The sequence below is a fragment of the Epinephelus moara genome, chromosome 8, assembly GCF_006386435.1.
Source record: "Epinephelus moara isolate mb chromosome 8, YSFRI_EMoa_1.0, whole genome shotgun sequence".
Taxonomy (NCBI): Eukaryota; Metazoa; Chordata; class Actinopteri; order Perciformes; family Serranidae; genus Epinephelus; species Epinephelus moara.
The window spans coordinates 59700-75635 of NC_065513.1; the positions used below are offsets into that span (position 1 = coordinate 59700).

Consider the following 15936-nt stretch of genomic DNA (forward strand, 5'->3'; position numbering starts at 1 on the left):
GAGATAAAGGTGCCATCAAAATATGGCTCCTCTGACCTTAATGGGATAAGAAAAAAGATGATGTTCATCAACCTCAGACATTATTTTTTCAGTTTATTTTACAAAGTGTACTACAAAGTAAATCAACTAACCCTTTTGACTGCCGAAATCGGTATTGTTTTCTGTTGCCATCTGCACAGAGGGCAAGCATGTTTGGTGTACATGCTGGGCGAACTGGGTGAACTGTTCCACGTTGGCCATTCTGTCACATTGGTACTGGCAGAATGTATATTCAACGAAGCTTCGTTGGAAGACATCTCCATGTATTTTCCCATCCTGTTGATTAGTAAAAAGTAAAATGAAATAGCTACACTAATATTATCATATCTCTACTTCAGGCAACTTTCATCCAGACTGAACTTACCCTTCCAAAGTGAACAGTCCTGCTGTCCAACATCCGCAAAAATGCTTGTCTTGACAAACTTGGGGCAACAGTTTTCATCTCTTCGAATGTGCTGAAGACATCCATTGAAAACAAAGTGTCAGCATGCACAGTTGCCGCCCAATATCCACTCTTTATAAGGTCTCCCCGGTCAGGCGTCCACTGTGCCAGACAGAATCTTCACAGCAGATTTGGCATGTGCAAATCATACTGGCCTAAAAACAAGAAGTAGTACATTAAATTGCTGGTTATTTTGAGACACACACCGGGGCAAAAAATTAAAATTAAAATATAAAGCTACAGGTCATACCATTAATGCAAACCAAAATGACCGCTCTGCCAGCTGACTCTGTGATGTTTACAGGGTCACATTTGCATATCTGGGAGGGTCTCACTGTTGGCAATAGACGTTCTGAAATGAGAAGATTAATAATTAAGGAGAAGCCTTAAAAATGCATCCAATTAAGATTAGAATTTAAGAAAAATAACATGACTCAAAAAAACAACTTTACCAAAAAAGATTAACAAATTACCTTGACTGACAAGTGAATACATGTCATCCTTTTTGGCACAGCACACTGTTGGCTTGATGGGCTTGTAAATCCCCTCTATGCATGAGTCCCTGTTATGAAGTGTGAGCTTGATGTGTATTTCTATGTCACACTCCATACACAGCCACTCATCTGGCATGCAGTCTCTGCAGCGAATGATGGCAGGGGATGTGCAATGGCTGCAATTCTTGTCAGGAATTTCGTTGCAGAACAGCAAACAGTCAGTGTGATGGGCCCTTGTTTTCCACTCATCCTGGGCTGCAGTTTGGTGCAAGCTCCACGATGAAGATGTTGAAGGCTGTTCCAATGGCTGTTCTGATGAGGTCAGAATGTCCTTCAACATCTGCAGGTCAGAATGTCCTTCAACATCTGCATCTCAGTGTCTGAAAGACAGATAAAATAAAATGAACATTAATGTCATGCTTTCCATCTTCTTCTTCTAACTGCTTCATCCTCTTGAGGGTTGCGGGGGGGCTGGAGCCTATCCCAGCTGACACTGGGCGAGAGGCAGGGTACACCCTGGACAGGTCACCAGACTATCGCAGGGCCATGTCATGCTTTGTGCTAACTTAATTAATTACAGTAAGGTGTAATCTTACCAAATAAGTGTTGAGAGCTGTTGTCTTGGCTCATTGTAGGAACCTCCTCAGACTCCTCACTGGGAGCCACAGAAACTGAAAAGATACATAGACAAGAAAGAGATAAAAAATACATCTGTTACAGGCATAAAATTCAATGTTTGTATGGTAACTTAACACTGTAATTGGGCTGCACATTTACTTGAAATATCGACAGCACATACGGCCAAGTGCAATATCTAAATCGCAGAGGTGTCAATATTTGGAAAAAAGTATGAGAAAACATCATTATAATGAAGTACTGTAGTACTGCAGAGATGACCTGACAAGCAAATCTTGTTCTCCAGAGGAAAGAAAACACGTTTGTATGGTACAGAAATGTTGCATCATCATGGTTTTAATTCTCTTTTTTTGGAGTAAAAGTGATGCTCTATTGTAGAAAATACAAAGCTAGCGTCTTCCGATTAGGGCATACCTAACCTTTAGAGTTGTGTATCAGGTCAACCAAGCTTCACATTAGTCACTGAAAATGAAGGCATGGGTAATTTCCAGGTCTGACTGATAATTAGGTCCATGACTCACGAACAGTTTTTTAATATGTGTTTCCCAGTAAGACAAAACATAGAAAAAATGAAAGGTGTCTACTGAAGGTTTAATGGACCACCACAGTGATTTGGATCTTATGGTTCCATCTCCTTAAGAGAGGAATGGGACCACACATCCAGGAACTAAATCTCTGCTTCAAACTCACTACCTGCTTCATTTTGACTTCATTTATCTTGTTTCCAGACCTATACCAAATATACATTGTAAAACAGATGAAGTTGACAACATATGGAACAGATCCAACCTGTGACCTTTCTAATGGCGCAATTTAAAAGACAATATATAAAGGAAATATATATAAATATATATAAAGGACAAACATAAAGGAAATGCACTGGAGGCCCCACCCAGTTTGGTGGTCTATGTTTCAAACACAGTTAAATGACATAGGGCTATGTTAGCTGAATTTTGAATACCAGGGAGACAGTTACTCGATATTACCCATTTGAGGGGGGTAATAACAAGTAATTTTGCAAGACATGAACCACCTGTAGCTGAAGCACGTGTCCTTGTCTCTCCACTCCTAGTTCTTTTCACTAATGGACATCCTTCTGCATCTCTCTCCACCCATCGGACTTGAAATTTAGTGCCCTTAGCAGGTATAGTGGATGCTGCTTTGTCCTTGGCTTTCTTTGCCTTGCATGACAGAAAGTGAACATTGTATGATAACACTTAAATACATTCAACTCTTGAGAAGTTTCGTACAAATTTCACTCTCCAATTCACACACTTTAGTATCATCACCAATACTGCAAGATTACTGAAGATACTCACTTTTTCTTGAGCCTGAAGCATGTCTGCAAGGAAAATAGCATCCTCTGCTTTGCCTTTGTCTTGCTGATCAGCCATTTCAGACAGACANTAGGAGTGGCTCTTAAAAGAGCCGTTGGTTTGTTTTAATAAGAAGGTACAGGTGGAGGATATAGGGATAACAACAAGAGCTGTTAGACAGAAGAAAAAAGAAAATGGTTACTTATCTTATAGCAAGACTTATAGGATTTCTCATATTATAAATGCAGAACTGTAACAAAAATAAGATGACTCTGACACTGCACAATGTAAAAAATTGCTTCAGAGTCTATGTAATCATATTCAACATGTTCACTGCATGGATGTTAGCAAAATAAAGGACAGGAGCTATTTGAGGACAATATAGATCTACTAAACTGAGCTGAATTCATTGAAATTAATTCAATTCACCATCTAAACAGCAGGACAATCCTCTTTATACAGAAAACGTGTGACTGTTATTAACTTGTTGCAGGAAATGTGTAAAATAGGAGAATAGTGGAGAGCCTGCACCACAGAATAGAGTAGACAGTACACTCAGACAAGCTCATCTTTGCGTCACATTTCATCATCAACAAGGCAGTGACATTTCTCTACTCCACATTGCTATACTTAAAAACAAGTTTCCAAGCCAGAAACATGTCGTTTGGAGTATTCTCTAGTAGCAAGCCAGTTTCCTATAGTTTCCCTCAGTAGTTGGTCAGAAAACAGCATAATGTCACATTTTGCGATTTCAGCACCAGAAAAGTGTTTTGAGAGGATTTTGAAAGTTACGCTGTTGCTTTCGATCAGAAGCACTTAGAAACAAGTTTCCAAGCCAGAAACATGTGGTTTGGAGAATTCTCAAGTAGCAAGCCAGTTTCCTATAGTTTCCCTCAGTAGTTGGTCCGAAAACAGCATAATGTCACATTTTGCGTTCTCAGCACCACAAAAGCGTTTTGAGAGGATGTTGTAACTTAATTGGCTTGGAGGGAACTACTTCACTTCATTAGTCTGAGAGACACAGAGCTGGTAAGTTGTGTACTCTGCTAATCCTGCTTATTTTTTGGTGTTGCATATTTGTTGAATGTGGTAGTTAGAACAGTTGCTCTGGTTGTGCAAAGTAGTTTTTTCATCATCTTATTTGAATAATTATTGTTACTGTACGGTTAACAGCACATCCGTTTTGGGTAGCCGTATCCGTTTTGGGTAACTTTGCAACTGTTTTGGGTAACTTTGCACCCGTTTTGGGCTACTTTTCATCTTTACCTCCACCAAGGAGGTTATGTTTTCGCCGGCGTTGGTCTGTTTGTCTGTTTGTTTGTCTGCAAAATAACTCGTTCTGAACGGATTTTGATGAAATGATAATGGGACAAGTAAGAGATGATAAAATTTTGGTGGTGATCAGTTGAAGCGAAGTGGATAAAATAATAAAATGGCGGGATATCCGAGCTGCTTGGCGGAGGTCTAATTTCTAATCTAATTTTCTAATTTTATTTATAAAGCCCAATATCACAAATCACAATTTGCCTCACAGGGCTTTACAGCATACGACATCCCTCTGTCCTTATGACCCTCGCAGCGGATAAGGAAAAACTCCCCAAAAAAACCCCTTTAACGGGGGAAAAAAACGGTAGAAACCTCAGGAAGAGCAACTGAGGAGGGATCCCTCTTCCAGGACGGACAGACGTGCAATAGATGTCGTACAGAACAGATCAGCATAATAAATTAACAGTAATCCGCGCTCTCTGATTGCTTTTCTATTTTTTTCTGCGATTGTGTCCAAATTGGGAAACTGCTTTGCTTTTGGACAACTTTTTTCTGAATTTGGTGAGAGGGAATGGCTTCTTAGCTTAATTTGTCTGCAGAATTCAGAGCTGGTAATCAAGTTACATTCATTGAAAGACTAAACTAAATAGGTAATATGTTTCTTTTTCTTTCAGCACAATGAAGCCCAAAAATGTGCTTATGTGTCCAGTCATTGACTGCAGGCGTCGGCTACAATATGTATTGAAACACTTGAGAGAGTACCACCGCTTCCACAACCCCCAGGAGCGCGCACTCCTTAATAAAGTGGCCGGTCTTCCGCTCAAAATAGGCCATGGCAAATGCCCCATAACTGGATGCAGAGTCGTGGCCAAAGAGCTCAAGCACCATATTGAGGGGCATAAAGAGATGCCCAAAAAAGAAGTCCAAAAAGTGCTGCGCAAACTCACTCTTGTTTTGGCAGAGGAGCAGTTGCAAAAGTTAAGGGCATCAAACCTGCCTTTAAGAAAAAACTCCGGAAGGAGATTAAGAAATGTGTTGTGGAGATCGCATACCTCCGCAGAAGAACAAAGGCTCTGCTGAAGGAGAGTGAAAAGGGAAGAAATGCTTAAATACTGCAGAATATCCAAATGATAATTCCTCAAGTGTTATCCTCATTCTATGATGTTTTCTTTCTTAAGCTGGTACCAGCCACTGCGCTGCAGGGTGGCCACATAAGCAGCAAGCACACCTATGTGGAGGAGTCTGAGGTGGAGGAGTCTGAGGGGGAGGCACCTCCTCCTCAGACTTCAAAGAATCCTGAGCCGCAGGTTCAGGTCAGTGCTCCCACACAATGTTGCATCGACGTCATGGCTGAAATACAAAACACATTACACAGTTATCTCTTAAATGTTATCCTCATTCTATGGTGTTTTATTTTTAAAGCCTGTTCCAGCCACTGCCCGCACAAGCAGGAAGCATGCCAGGAAAAGCAAGCACTGCACACACCAGTCTGAGGAAGAGGAGTCTGAGGGGGAGGCACCTCCTCCTCAGACTGTCTGAGCCAGAGGTTCAAGTCAGTGCTCCCACACAATGTTGCATCTACCTTATGGCTGAAATACAAAACACATGTATGTTGATACACTGTGTCAACCTCACACCTGGAGAAACAAAACAATAATTTGACTTCTTAATATACAGGATGAACAAGTAGAAGGTCCTGCCCTGTCGGAGGGTGACACGGGCACAACCACTCTTCTGATGTGAGTACAATGATTCACTGCTACATAACTGTGTTTTTTCAAAACATGTAATGACTGCAGCATATCGAGAAATTAGCATTTACTTGAGAATAGCGGACACAAGAACTGGTAGACACAAATGTAGCAGCAGAGCACAGATGGCAGTTCTCAATCAATGGTGACCCTGGACTGAATAGGGTAAAACAGGGGCTTTTTTGGGGAGTTTTTCCTTATCTGCTGCGAGGGTCCTAAGGACAGAGGGATGTTGTATGCTGTAAAGCCCTGTGAGGCAAACTGTGATTTGTGATATTGGGCTTTATAAATAAAATTGACTGAAATTGATTGATTGATTGATTGATTGATTGATTGATTGATTTACTGGTCCATCTACGTCCCAACCTTCACCTATGGTCATGAGCTTTGGGTAGTGACCGAAAGAATGAGATTGTGGATACAAGCGACCAAAATGAATTTCCTCCATGGGGTGATTGGGCTCAGCCTTAGAGATTGGGTAAGGAGCTTGGACATCCAGAGGGAGCTCGATGTACAGCCGCTGCTCCTTCGCATTGAAAGGGGTCAGTTGAGGTGGTTTGGGCATCTGATCAGGATGCCTCCTGGGCGCCTCTCGCTGGAGGTGTTTCGGGCACATACCACTGGTAGGAGGCCACAGGGCAGACCCAGAACACACTGGAGGGATTTCATATGTCATCTGGCCTGGGAACACCTCGGGGTCCCCCAGGAGGAGCTGGAAAGCATTGGTGGGGAGAGGGACATCTGGGGTGCTTTGCTCGGCCTGCTGCCTGCGCGACAGGGCCCCAGATAAGCAGATGAAAATGGATGGATGGATGGATGGAAATATTCTTTTACTTGAGCTCAACCGTAAACTAGATTACGGCATAAGGCATTTCTTTTTCCGAACAATGCACAGCTTAACACAATGACTGTACAGCAGATTCAACTGCTGAAAGCCCAGTTCATTCGTTAATGGCTGTGATGAATGTAAGACACTGAGCATCACACAGATCTCAGGTCAAGACAGGTGACAACAATGTGGTTTCTCAGTTCAGTGTCAGAAAACTTTACTTTGTCACTTTCTTAGTCTCTATATGACATACATATATGTCATCAAAATCACTTTCTCTTGGTGAATGCACAGTCCATGAAATGTATGCATTTACTGTCAGAAATGTAATTTAAACAAAGCAAAGAAGAGTTAAAAAGTATTTGAATCTGTCAATACTTATTGCATTGATTTAATAAGCTATTCATATGCATCTTGTGAAAGGTAGAACAAACCCAGAGACTGCAGAAACTGAGGAGGAACCACATTCATGCAACAGCAGATGAGCAAAAGCAGAGACATATGACTTCCCAAATAAACAACACATGTGGACTGTCAAGCAAGCCCACGTAGGAAAGAAGCAAGCACTCTCAAAATAAATCCACTCAACAGGTGCACGGCCAAAAGCAGCAGAAAAAAAGAAAAGAAGCCAGCACTCACAAATGTCCTTTTGGTAAATTTAATAAAGTGTGGAGTACTCTATGTATTTTACTGTGCACTCATCATCTGATTAAGTAAGGGACAGTGACCGAATGTATTTGTACACTATATTTATTTTTAATGTATTTTCACATCTGTCTCTTAGCGAGGGACAGCTACTCAAGAGTGTTTTGATGCAGGTTGTTTACTTTACTATGCATTTATGGCCTAATTGTTAATTGAGGGACAGCTACTCAGTATTTTATCCTTTGTACTGTGCACTTGTGATCTGTTTGCTAATTGAGGGACTGTTACTCAATGACCTTTTTGCACTTTATTTTTCTTACTGTGCATTTGTGATTGTTAATTGAGGGACAGCGACTCAGTGACTTCTTTGCACTTTATTTTTCTTACTGTGCATCTGTGATCTGATTGTTAATTGAGGGACAGCGACTCAGTGACTTTTTTGCACTTTATTTTGCTTACTGTGCATTTGTGATTGTTAATTGAGGGATAGCGACTCAGTGACTTTTTTGCACTTTATTTTTCTTACTGTGTATTTGTGATCTGATTGCTGATTGAGGGACAGCTACTCAGTGACTTTTTTGCACTTTATTTTTCTTACTGTGCATTTGTGTTCTGATTGTTAATTGAGGGACAGCTACTCAGTGACTTTTTGTGCTTCATCCCTCTTACCATGCACTTGAGATCTGATTGTTAATTGAGGGACAGCTACTCAGTGACTTTTTGTACTTCATCCCTCTTACTGTGCACTTGTGATCTGATTGTTAATTGAGGGACAATTTGTTGATTTTAATTAATGGTTATTTGACAGTTGGGTACTTTAGTTGCCCCCTCAAGCACATATGTTTTACTGTTGATCACAGTGCCTTTTTATACGAGCAGAATTTATTATGCATATGTATATCGATTTTCGATGTATCTACTGCCATTTAGCTGTGACACACGTGTTTAAGATTGTTGTTTTGTTGTTGTGTTTTTCTTTGCCTGTGAGTTGGCACTATTTTGTATGGCGGAAGTGTAAATTGTCTTTCCACACACCTGCACTGATTGCTTCAAGCGTACTTAAACGCCACTTCCGTAACCTGAGTTACACACTGAAGAAGACTTTCTGTCGAAACGTCTGTGTTTCTGGTAACGCCACCCAAGTTGGTTTATTAAATTTACCAAAAGGACATTTATGAGTGCTGGCTTCTTTTCTTTTTTTCTTTTTTTCGACTGTCAAGCAAGCAACATTAAAAAAAATGAACAGGAAGACTGATTGATAGACTTAAATTTTAGACGTCAGACAATCTTTGCTGAAGTCACAAACGATTTTATTTCCTAGTGACAGAGGACAGTAATAATGTTTGGATTGTGAAATAGCGGTCACCTGTTGCATTTATTGTAAAAAATATATTATATATTTCTAAGGTTTCTACTATCAAATCAAGGTAATATCTTCAGAAAAACATAATGTAAATCCATAATAGATCTTTCTGTGTAAAATACATACAGCTCAGTAAAAGAACACTTTTTTTTTTTAGCTCTCATGCAGTAGTTCCTAACAGTAAGGGGGCCCCAGGCCAAAAATGAGCTGTGGTCGCATATTGAGCCCCCACACACACTCCTTCCCACAACCAATTTAGCTCAGACAGCAGAATTCTAGGCTGTAATAGTACCCATTGTACCTCATTCCACTTCTTCCTAATTGGACATGCAATTTGTGCGAGCACACATCTGATTCTTTCCGTTTTCCCCGCTGAAGGTGTCCTACCCTGTGCATCAGTGAACAGACGACATGTTGCTTGTTTAAAAAACAAACAAAAAAAAAAAAACAGTTGCCCTAGCTTTAGTTTGGCAAAGCTTTGTGCATCTCCAATGTGTTTTCAGAGCAACAGCAAGCCATTAATACTGCCCTGGGCAGGGCTTAATAGGCTTCCTAAATGTTATCACTCACAGTATATCTAGACAGTTTTTGTGCACACTCTTGATTGAGTACTGGAGATGCATTACCAAACAAACTCATAATTTATCAAACTGCCACCAAAACAACCCTCTGGGCCTCTGGGGGTCTGGATTGTCTACTTTAAAACATACATATTTTCTGTCTTTCGTACGCATTTCAATAGCTGCCGACCCTTCACAATTCTTTTGTGACCCTTTAAGGAGTCACAATCCCTTGGCTGGGAACCACTGCATGATGCCATTATGAATTGGTACAGTGCATAATGTGGTCAGTGTTAAGTTATTCTATTCTAAGCTTTTTGTACCTTGGGGTTATTCCTTTGATGTTTCTAACTAGTTTTGCTAATCAGTCATACATTGTGAATTCATAGTGATTTTAAGTCTGATTGTTAATATTTTTACCTTCTGTGTGAAGTCATTGAACAGAATCTCACATACATTAAATTTTCCAACTTTTTCTTTTCTTTTTTTATCACAAAGCAGGCTTGACAATTCTTTGAACTGATGCTAGTCATTTTTAAACTTTCTACAAACAAAAAAGACAACAAGAAATATTCTACTTACAGATTCAGTCCCAGTGCAGTTGTTGCTAAAATGTCAGCTCAGGTTTCTGTTGTTGGTCAAGTATTCTGCATCGTATATCCCCACTCATGTCTTGTGTGTGCAGGCAGTGCATTCAGTTTCCTGCAGCCTACTTCACTGTGGATGGGGTGAAACAAGCCTTGAAAATGCAAATGCATGGGTGTCTTAGGAAAACCAGACTGTCCGCACACCAGAAGCTGCTCCTTGAAGAATTTATTTGATGTAACGTTTCAGACATGTCTGAAGAAGGGCAGGAGCTTTTTTTTTTTTTTTTGGTTGATTCATTAATGATATATTCATTTATTCATAACCATTTATGAACCCTTTGAAGACCCCCGCAAGCCCCCAGACACACTTCACAAAAGGCACTGAGTCTGTACTATAATCAAATCGTTATAATGACTGTAAATTAAAGTGTACAGTCTTTTCTGGATGCTGTTCGTGCTGATGAGGAGTTTCTAGATACAGAACAGAGTGGGAACAATGCAAAGCCCTGGCCAAAAGTACACACTCCCACCCAGCCAGAGTGGGAAATGAATAGAGTGGAACAGAAGGCACACACATTACAGACAAACAGGACAGCTTGATGAAATGGGAAGAGGAGTTAAGGTAAGGCTGATGAGCTGGAGCTATATGTTCCGTTACCTTGTAAATCACAAAATGCAAGCATGCTGTGAATTAAGCATGATGGAGTTGTCAATGTTAGGCTTAGCAGAGCTCCCTCCACTTTTTGGGCTTGTATTTTTTTCTTATGACCCCACAACACAAGTTTATGAGTTAACATTGTTGCAAGCAATTCAATGTAAGAAAGATTTTTATTTTCAGACTGTTTCATCTAAAGGATTTTGAGGAGGTAAACAGATCCAATATTTTACAAAGATTTGAAAAATATAAATGTTAAAGTTTCAGACTCAACTTGTTCACTGCCTTCTTGCTCAAAAGCTGAGTAAAATTAACATTACAGATTTTTGATAAAGGGCAAACACTGGCACAACATAAGGAATCTGCCTCCACTCACTGACACAGTGATCTGTTTGGTTTGCTGCTAGTCCAGAAGACAAACACTTGGTTGGGTTTATGTAGAGTGTTGTGTAGCTGTGCAGTTTTGCAGTCAATCAATCAATCAATCAATTTTATTTATAAAGCCCAATATCACAAATCACAATTTGCCTCACAGGGCTTTACNGAGAGAGACAGAGAGAGAGACAGAGAGAGAGATGCAGGTAATAACAGTAGCTTACAACAGTGAGGCTTACCATCACAGTGGTGAATCATAAAGCAGCAGCAGCCTTCTTCTCTACTGTGGGCATCAGCCAGTAGGCCCAGCATTACACAGCATCCAGTCAGTCAACTCAGTCAGTTAGGTTTTAAAATAATGTATAGTGTAGCACCAATAAGGCCTAATGGCTTACGATTATATTTCCCAACATGTAAGCTTCACTCATATCTATAAAATGTATAAATAGGTTAAAAAAAACTAATAAAACAAATAAATAAATAACAGACTTGTATTTTGTTTGGATGGAAAAGGTATTTATTTCAGCGTGGCAAACTGAAAGTCTCCAGTGATACCAAGGTGGCAGTAGCAAAAGTACTAGCACAACAAAAGCAGCAGCAATGAATTACACTAAAAAATAAAAAAATAAATTGACTCACTGACAGACAAGTGGATGCAGTGTATCTTCTCATTATTATTATTATTATTATTATTATTATTGTTATTATCATTATTATTATTATCATTATTATTATTATTATTATTATTGATTCAGCATTTCTTACTACATATTAAGGTATCTATGAGGCATTCTGGTGTACAGTCAGCAGTATCAAACAGTTTTAACCTAAAAGGGAATAGGAAACAAAATATCAAATTAAAGCAAATAAATGCTTTTCTGAGAGCAAAATCAATGCAAAATGATCACTGTCCAAAGATCACGGTATATCTGCATTAGGCACTGAGTCATCAGCAAAGTCCTCTTACACTTTTGAGTGGAACCTGTGTCATCTGACAAATACTGCCACTAGCTGGTTGTCATGTGCAACTACCGCACATAAATAAAGAAGCACACTGTTGTAAGATTTGTACTTTAATAAAAATTGGCACAGTAACCTGGCAAATTAGCAGCAAGTTATGTTATAAAGTCCACATTCTGTGAAGCTATTCATATTATATAGCAGAAGTGCAATGTGTTTCTTACACAACGTGTTTTCTGGGTAATGCCTTTTATCATAGATGTGGATCCCAAAACCATCAGGCACTAACTGGAGAATAGGTACAATTACAGTAAAATTGATCTATTTTTAAATAGTCTTTGGTGTAAACTGCGAATTCTGAGAAACCATGATGACATCTACCCCTGCTGTAGATTAATATACAGTCATTTTTACCATGTGACTTTTCCAGCACTTTGGATAAACATTCTGGGGCACATGAAATAGAAAATGACAATCATTCTTCAACAGTTACCTTCATTATTAGTTAGAACTGAAACAACAGATCCATTAGTCCAACACTTAAAAAAAACATCTATTTTAATCACGGATTATCAAATTCATGAGTGTTATCAGTATTAACTTGCAGGGAGTCTTTGATGTTGCTCATGTGATGTACTGAATCTCTTTGGGATTTGGACAGTAAACGTTGCCTTGGACTCTTCTTCATTATTTTTGAACATTTTACAGACAAAATTATGAATCTTATAGTTTCCTTTAATCATGTAGTGTGTTAAGAGACTCATTTGTTTAATTCACTGATATTTAATTAGAATTTATCTTCAATTTTCTTTTGATAAGCAAACATTATTGAGTTCCCATTTTGTTTGTTTGACAGGACCATAAACTGATAATTCTGGTCAGAAAAAAACAAGACATTTAAAGATCTCAGCTCTTGATAGACATTTCTCTGCAATTCTGTAATTAATCAACAAAAAGAATCAGGAGCCCTCGGTTTTATTATCAATTAATGTGTCAGTTTTTGGAAATTAATCATGAAGTATATGCATGAGGACTGACTTCAAAACAAAGCCATAAAACAGGCTGCATGTGTCTATGGTTTGTGCACAGTTCAATTAAAGAGTAATGTTACCTTTTCTGACTGTATTTTAGAAGTCTGGAGCTTAACTAACAACGATTTTACAATAAAACAGATTAGATTAGATAGATTAGGGAAAACTTCAGAACATCAGAAATATGCTTTTTTTTTCTTGTAGGTTTTTATCACAGCATATATTTGGACTTGTCATAGTAGAAAAGGCTCTGTTCTATTCATGTGTCCCAGTAAGCCATGAAAGTGTGACAGTGAGCAAGCATGAACAAAACCAGGACCCTCAAACTGAATGCAGTTTAGTATTAACTCCTGTGCTTTTCCTTCTGTCACATTTCAAAATGAAAAACATTTCATGTCTCAGAATCCCTTGGGGATTGGGGGCATGTTGAGAACAACTTTAAGGATTATTATCATAACTGCTGTCATTTAATTTTTGTTGAATAACTGATTCATTGACAAATGTGTTTGTTAAATTCAGAATGTCAATAACTTTTTCTGTCCTGTACAGCAGGCTGCTCATGCTTGGGTTGACTGTGAAGCACTTGGTAAAAGTTAATGTCAGCAGCTGGTGTGTCCTTTGGAGAAGTCCTGCCACATGTGCAGCAGTTGTGATGGCTTAAATCCATTGGCAATGACCAATTTGGCAAAGGTGCACCTGTCATACCCCAAATGTTTGATTTCAAACAACCTGAGGGTCAGCAGGCTGCTGGAGTACACCGGCTGGACATCCAGCACACGCAGACACAGCCCCACGTAGACGTCCTCCAGGGGTATCATCCTGATAAATCTGGATGCCCAGGAGATCCTGGCAGCAAGGTCTGCAGAGAAGACATACCCAGCTCCCGACACATACGGAGGGAAGCTGTCCTCAGGGTACAGCTCCTCTGACACATACCATTTGCTGTTACTGTTCCTCCTCGGTCGGCCATCAGCTATCACTGAGCCTGTGATGAAGCCCTGCCTCGGGGAGCTCCTCAGTCTTCTGATGAGGTAAAACACATTCACAAAGATGTCAGTATCCACCTTCATGGCGTAGGAGGCGTTTGGGCAGTGGGTCGCCAGCCAGTTCATCATCATCATGGTTTTGATTGTCAGGTTCTGGTAACTGTCGCGAAAGTTAAACTGGATGATGTCTGCATGTTACTTACTCTCCCCCTCTAACTTGGCCTGAATGCTTGACACCTGCCCCCCCTCTGGGAGCCCCACATAGAACAGAGTGCGGGTGTCCTGACCTGGAGCACCCCATGTTTTCCTGATGGCCTCCCTTGCTGCAGCCTCCACAGGGGCAACTGGGTCCATAAAAAACAGGAAGGGGGTTGTGTCCTTGCATACAGCAGGCTGATTGAGATTATACTGGTATGTTTTAGGGGCTATGAGCCTGTACTCCTCCTCTGGAAGCGGACTTAGCTTTGGCGGATGTTTACTCGGTGTTACTGTGACGGTACTCACTAAAATGTAAGCAGACGGCGAGCACGGCTGAAACGGTGAGCAACTTCACTAACCTCCAGGAAAAAGTCCTCCTCATTGCTTTAACGTCTCCTGCTCGCTCTGTACTCCTTGTACAAGTCCGGAAAGACGCATAAATCCGGGAGGTCACACAGCATTTGCGTCACGAGGGCAACGGCCACTCCCAACGGAACGACCAGGAAATAGATATCTGCCAAAGACGGCGGAGAGCGGGATGTCCAACTGTACTGAAGCAAACGCCGCAGGACACACACATACAGTATGTCTGCTTCGTTTATTCTGTGACAAGAGCCTCAATATGATTGGTGGATTTTTAACATTAATACAGACGGCCGGACTTCAAGTATAATAATATTATGATCATCAAATCATTAAATGTTAATATAAGTCTCGGTGTATGGGACAAGTTTATATATATACATATGCACTTTTCAGTGTGTTTTTCAGTGTGTTTATTTATTTTTTAAGGGGGTCAACATCATGAATGCTGCAGAATATGACATGGATGTGAGTAGTAATATGTGGTCTGACAAATATTGTAGAGAATCCTGCTATCTCTGTTTTCTTGTTCATTTAGAATTTCTCAGTAAAACTCATTGGGCCGAGCTACTATAGTTTTGCTAGACGATTCTTTGTAAGAATATGCAAAAAAACGTGACATTTGGAGCATGCGCGGAGTGAGAGGACACAAGGGCTGAGAGCTCCTGACCGTGTGTCAAACAATTCATTTAAATTGTTTAAAAAAAATTGAATTCAAGTAGTTGATGCAGACCCGAAGCCAAGCAGAAATGCCAGGACACGCCAGGTTTGATGAATTAGAAGCCAGACTGGACAAATTATTGGAATTGAGCACCTCCAGTAACTCACTTTTAAACTCTGTGGTTCAGAGAGTAGATAAACTTGATACACACAGCAAATGCCAAAGTGTTAAAATCACAGAGTTTTGATGACCAGAGTAGAATGTTATACACTTTGGAGTTGAATGGGCACAAAGTACAGTTCTCAGACTGCACTAAAATCACTCTTCGGTGTTGCTCCTTGATACAGTACTGGTGCAGAGTTGTTGTAGTGTTTATTTTGAGATGATAAACTCCCTGAGAGTCCATCTGTTAATTGAGTCTTCCCTGTCCGCGTCCGAGCTTAGGTTTCGATTTTGTCATCAGGCAAGCCAAGCCTTCTCATTGGTTGAACGCAGCCGCGTGACCGCGTCATGAGCCACCGTCTTTTGAATATTCACTCGACTTGAGTCGAGCGAGCGGACATTAGACGGACAGTTACAGCTCGATACAAGATGGGTACGATACGATAGCTGGTAAATTAGAAGAGACATGAGGTCGGGCTTCAACAATGCTATCATTAGCCAACTAGCAGACTAGCCCGTCCCGGGAGCAGCAGCTAACTAACAAATGAATGTTGTAACATTCATTGTCGAATAAACTTCTAGTTGTATGTTTAATCTGGTAAAACGGTTATTGTGGT

At 40.1% G+C, this 15936-nt stretch overlaps 1 protein-coding gene and 1 long non-coding RNA gene across 2 annotated transcripts; both read right to left on the minus strand.

Moving 5' to 3' along the window:
• Positions 1–219: 219 nt before the first annotated feature.
• Positions 220–1073, minus strand: LOC126394863 (uncharacterized). The gene is made up of 3 exons (XR_007570400.1): positions 955–1073; positions 404–833; positions 220–315 (listed from the first exon to the last, which is right to left on the minus strand). It is a non-coding gene; the product is annotated as an uncharacterized LOC126394863 (long non-coding RNA).
• Positions 1074–11470: 10397 nt separating this feature from the next.
• b3galt8 (beta-1,3-galactosyltransferase 8) lies at positions 11471–14711 on the minus strand. The gene is given in 2 exon segments (XM_050051985.1): positions 11471–14455; positions 14457–14711. Coding segments are annotated over 2 exon segments (966 nt in total). The 5' UTR covers positions 14516–14711; the 3' UTR covers positions 11471–13548.
• Positions 14712–15936: the final 1225 nt, after the last annotated feature.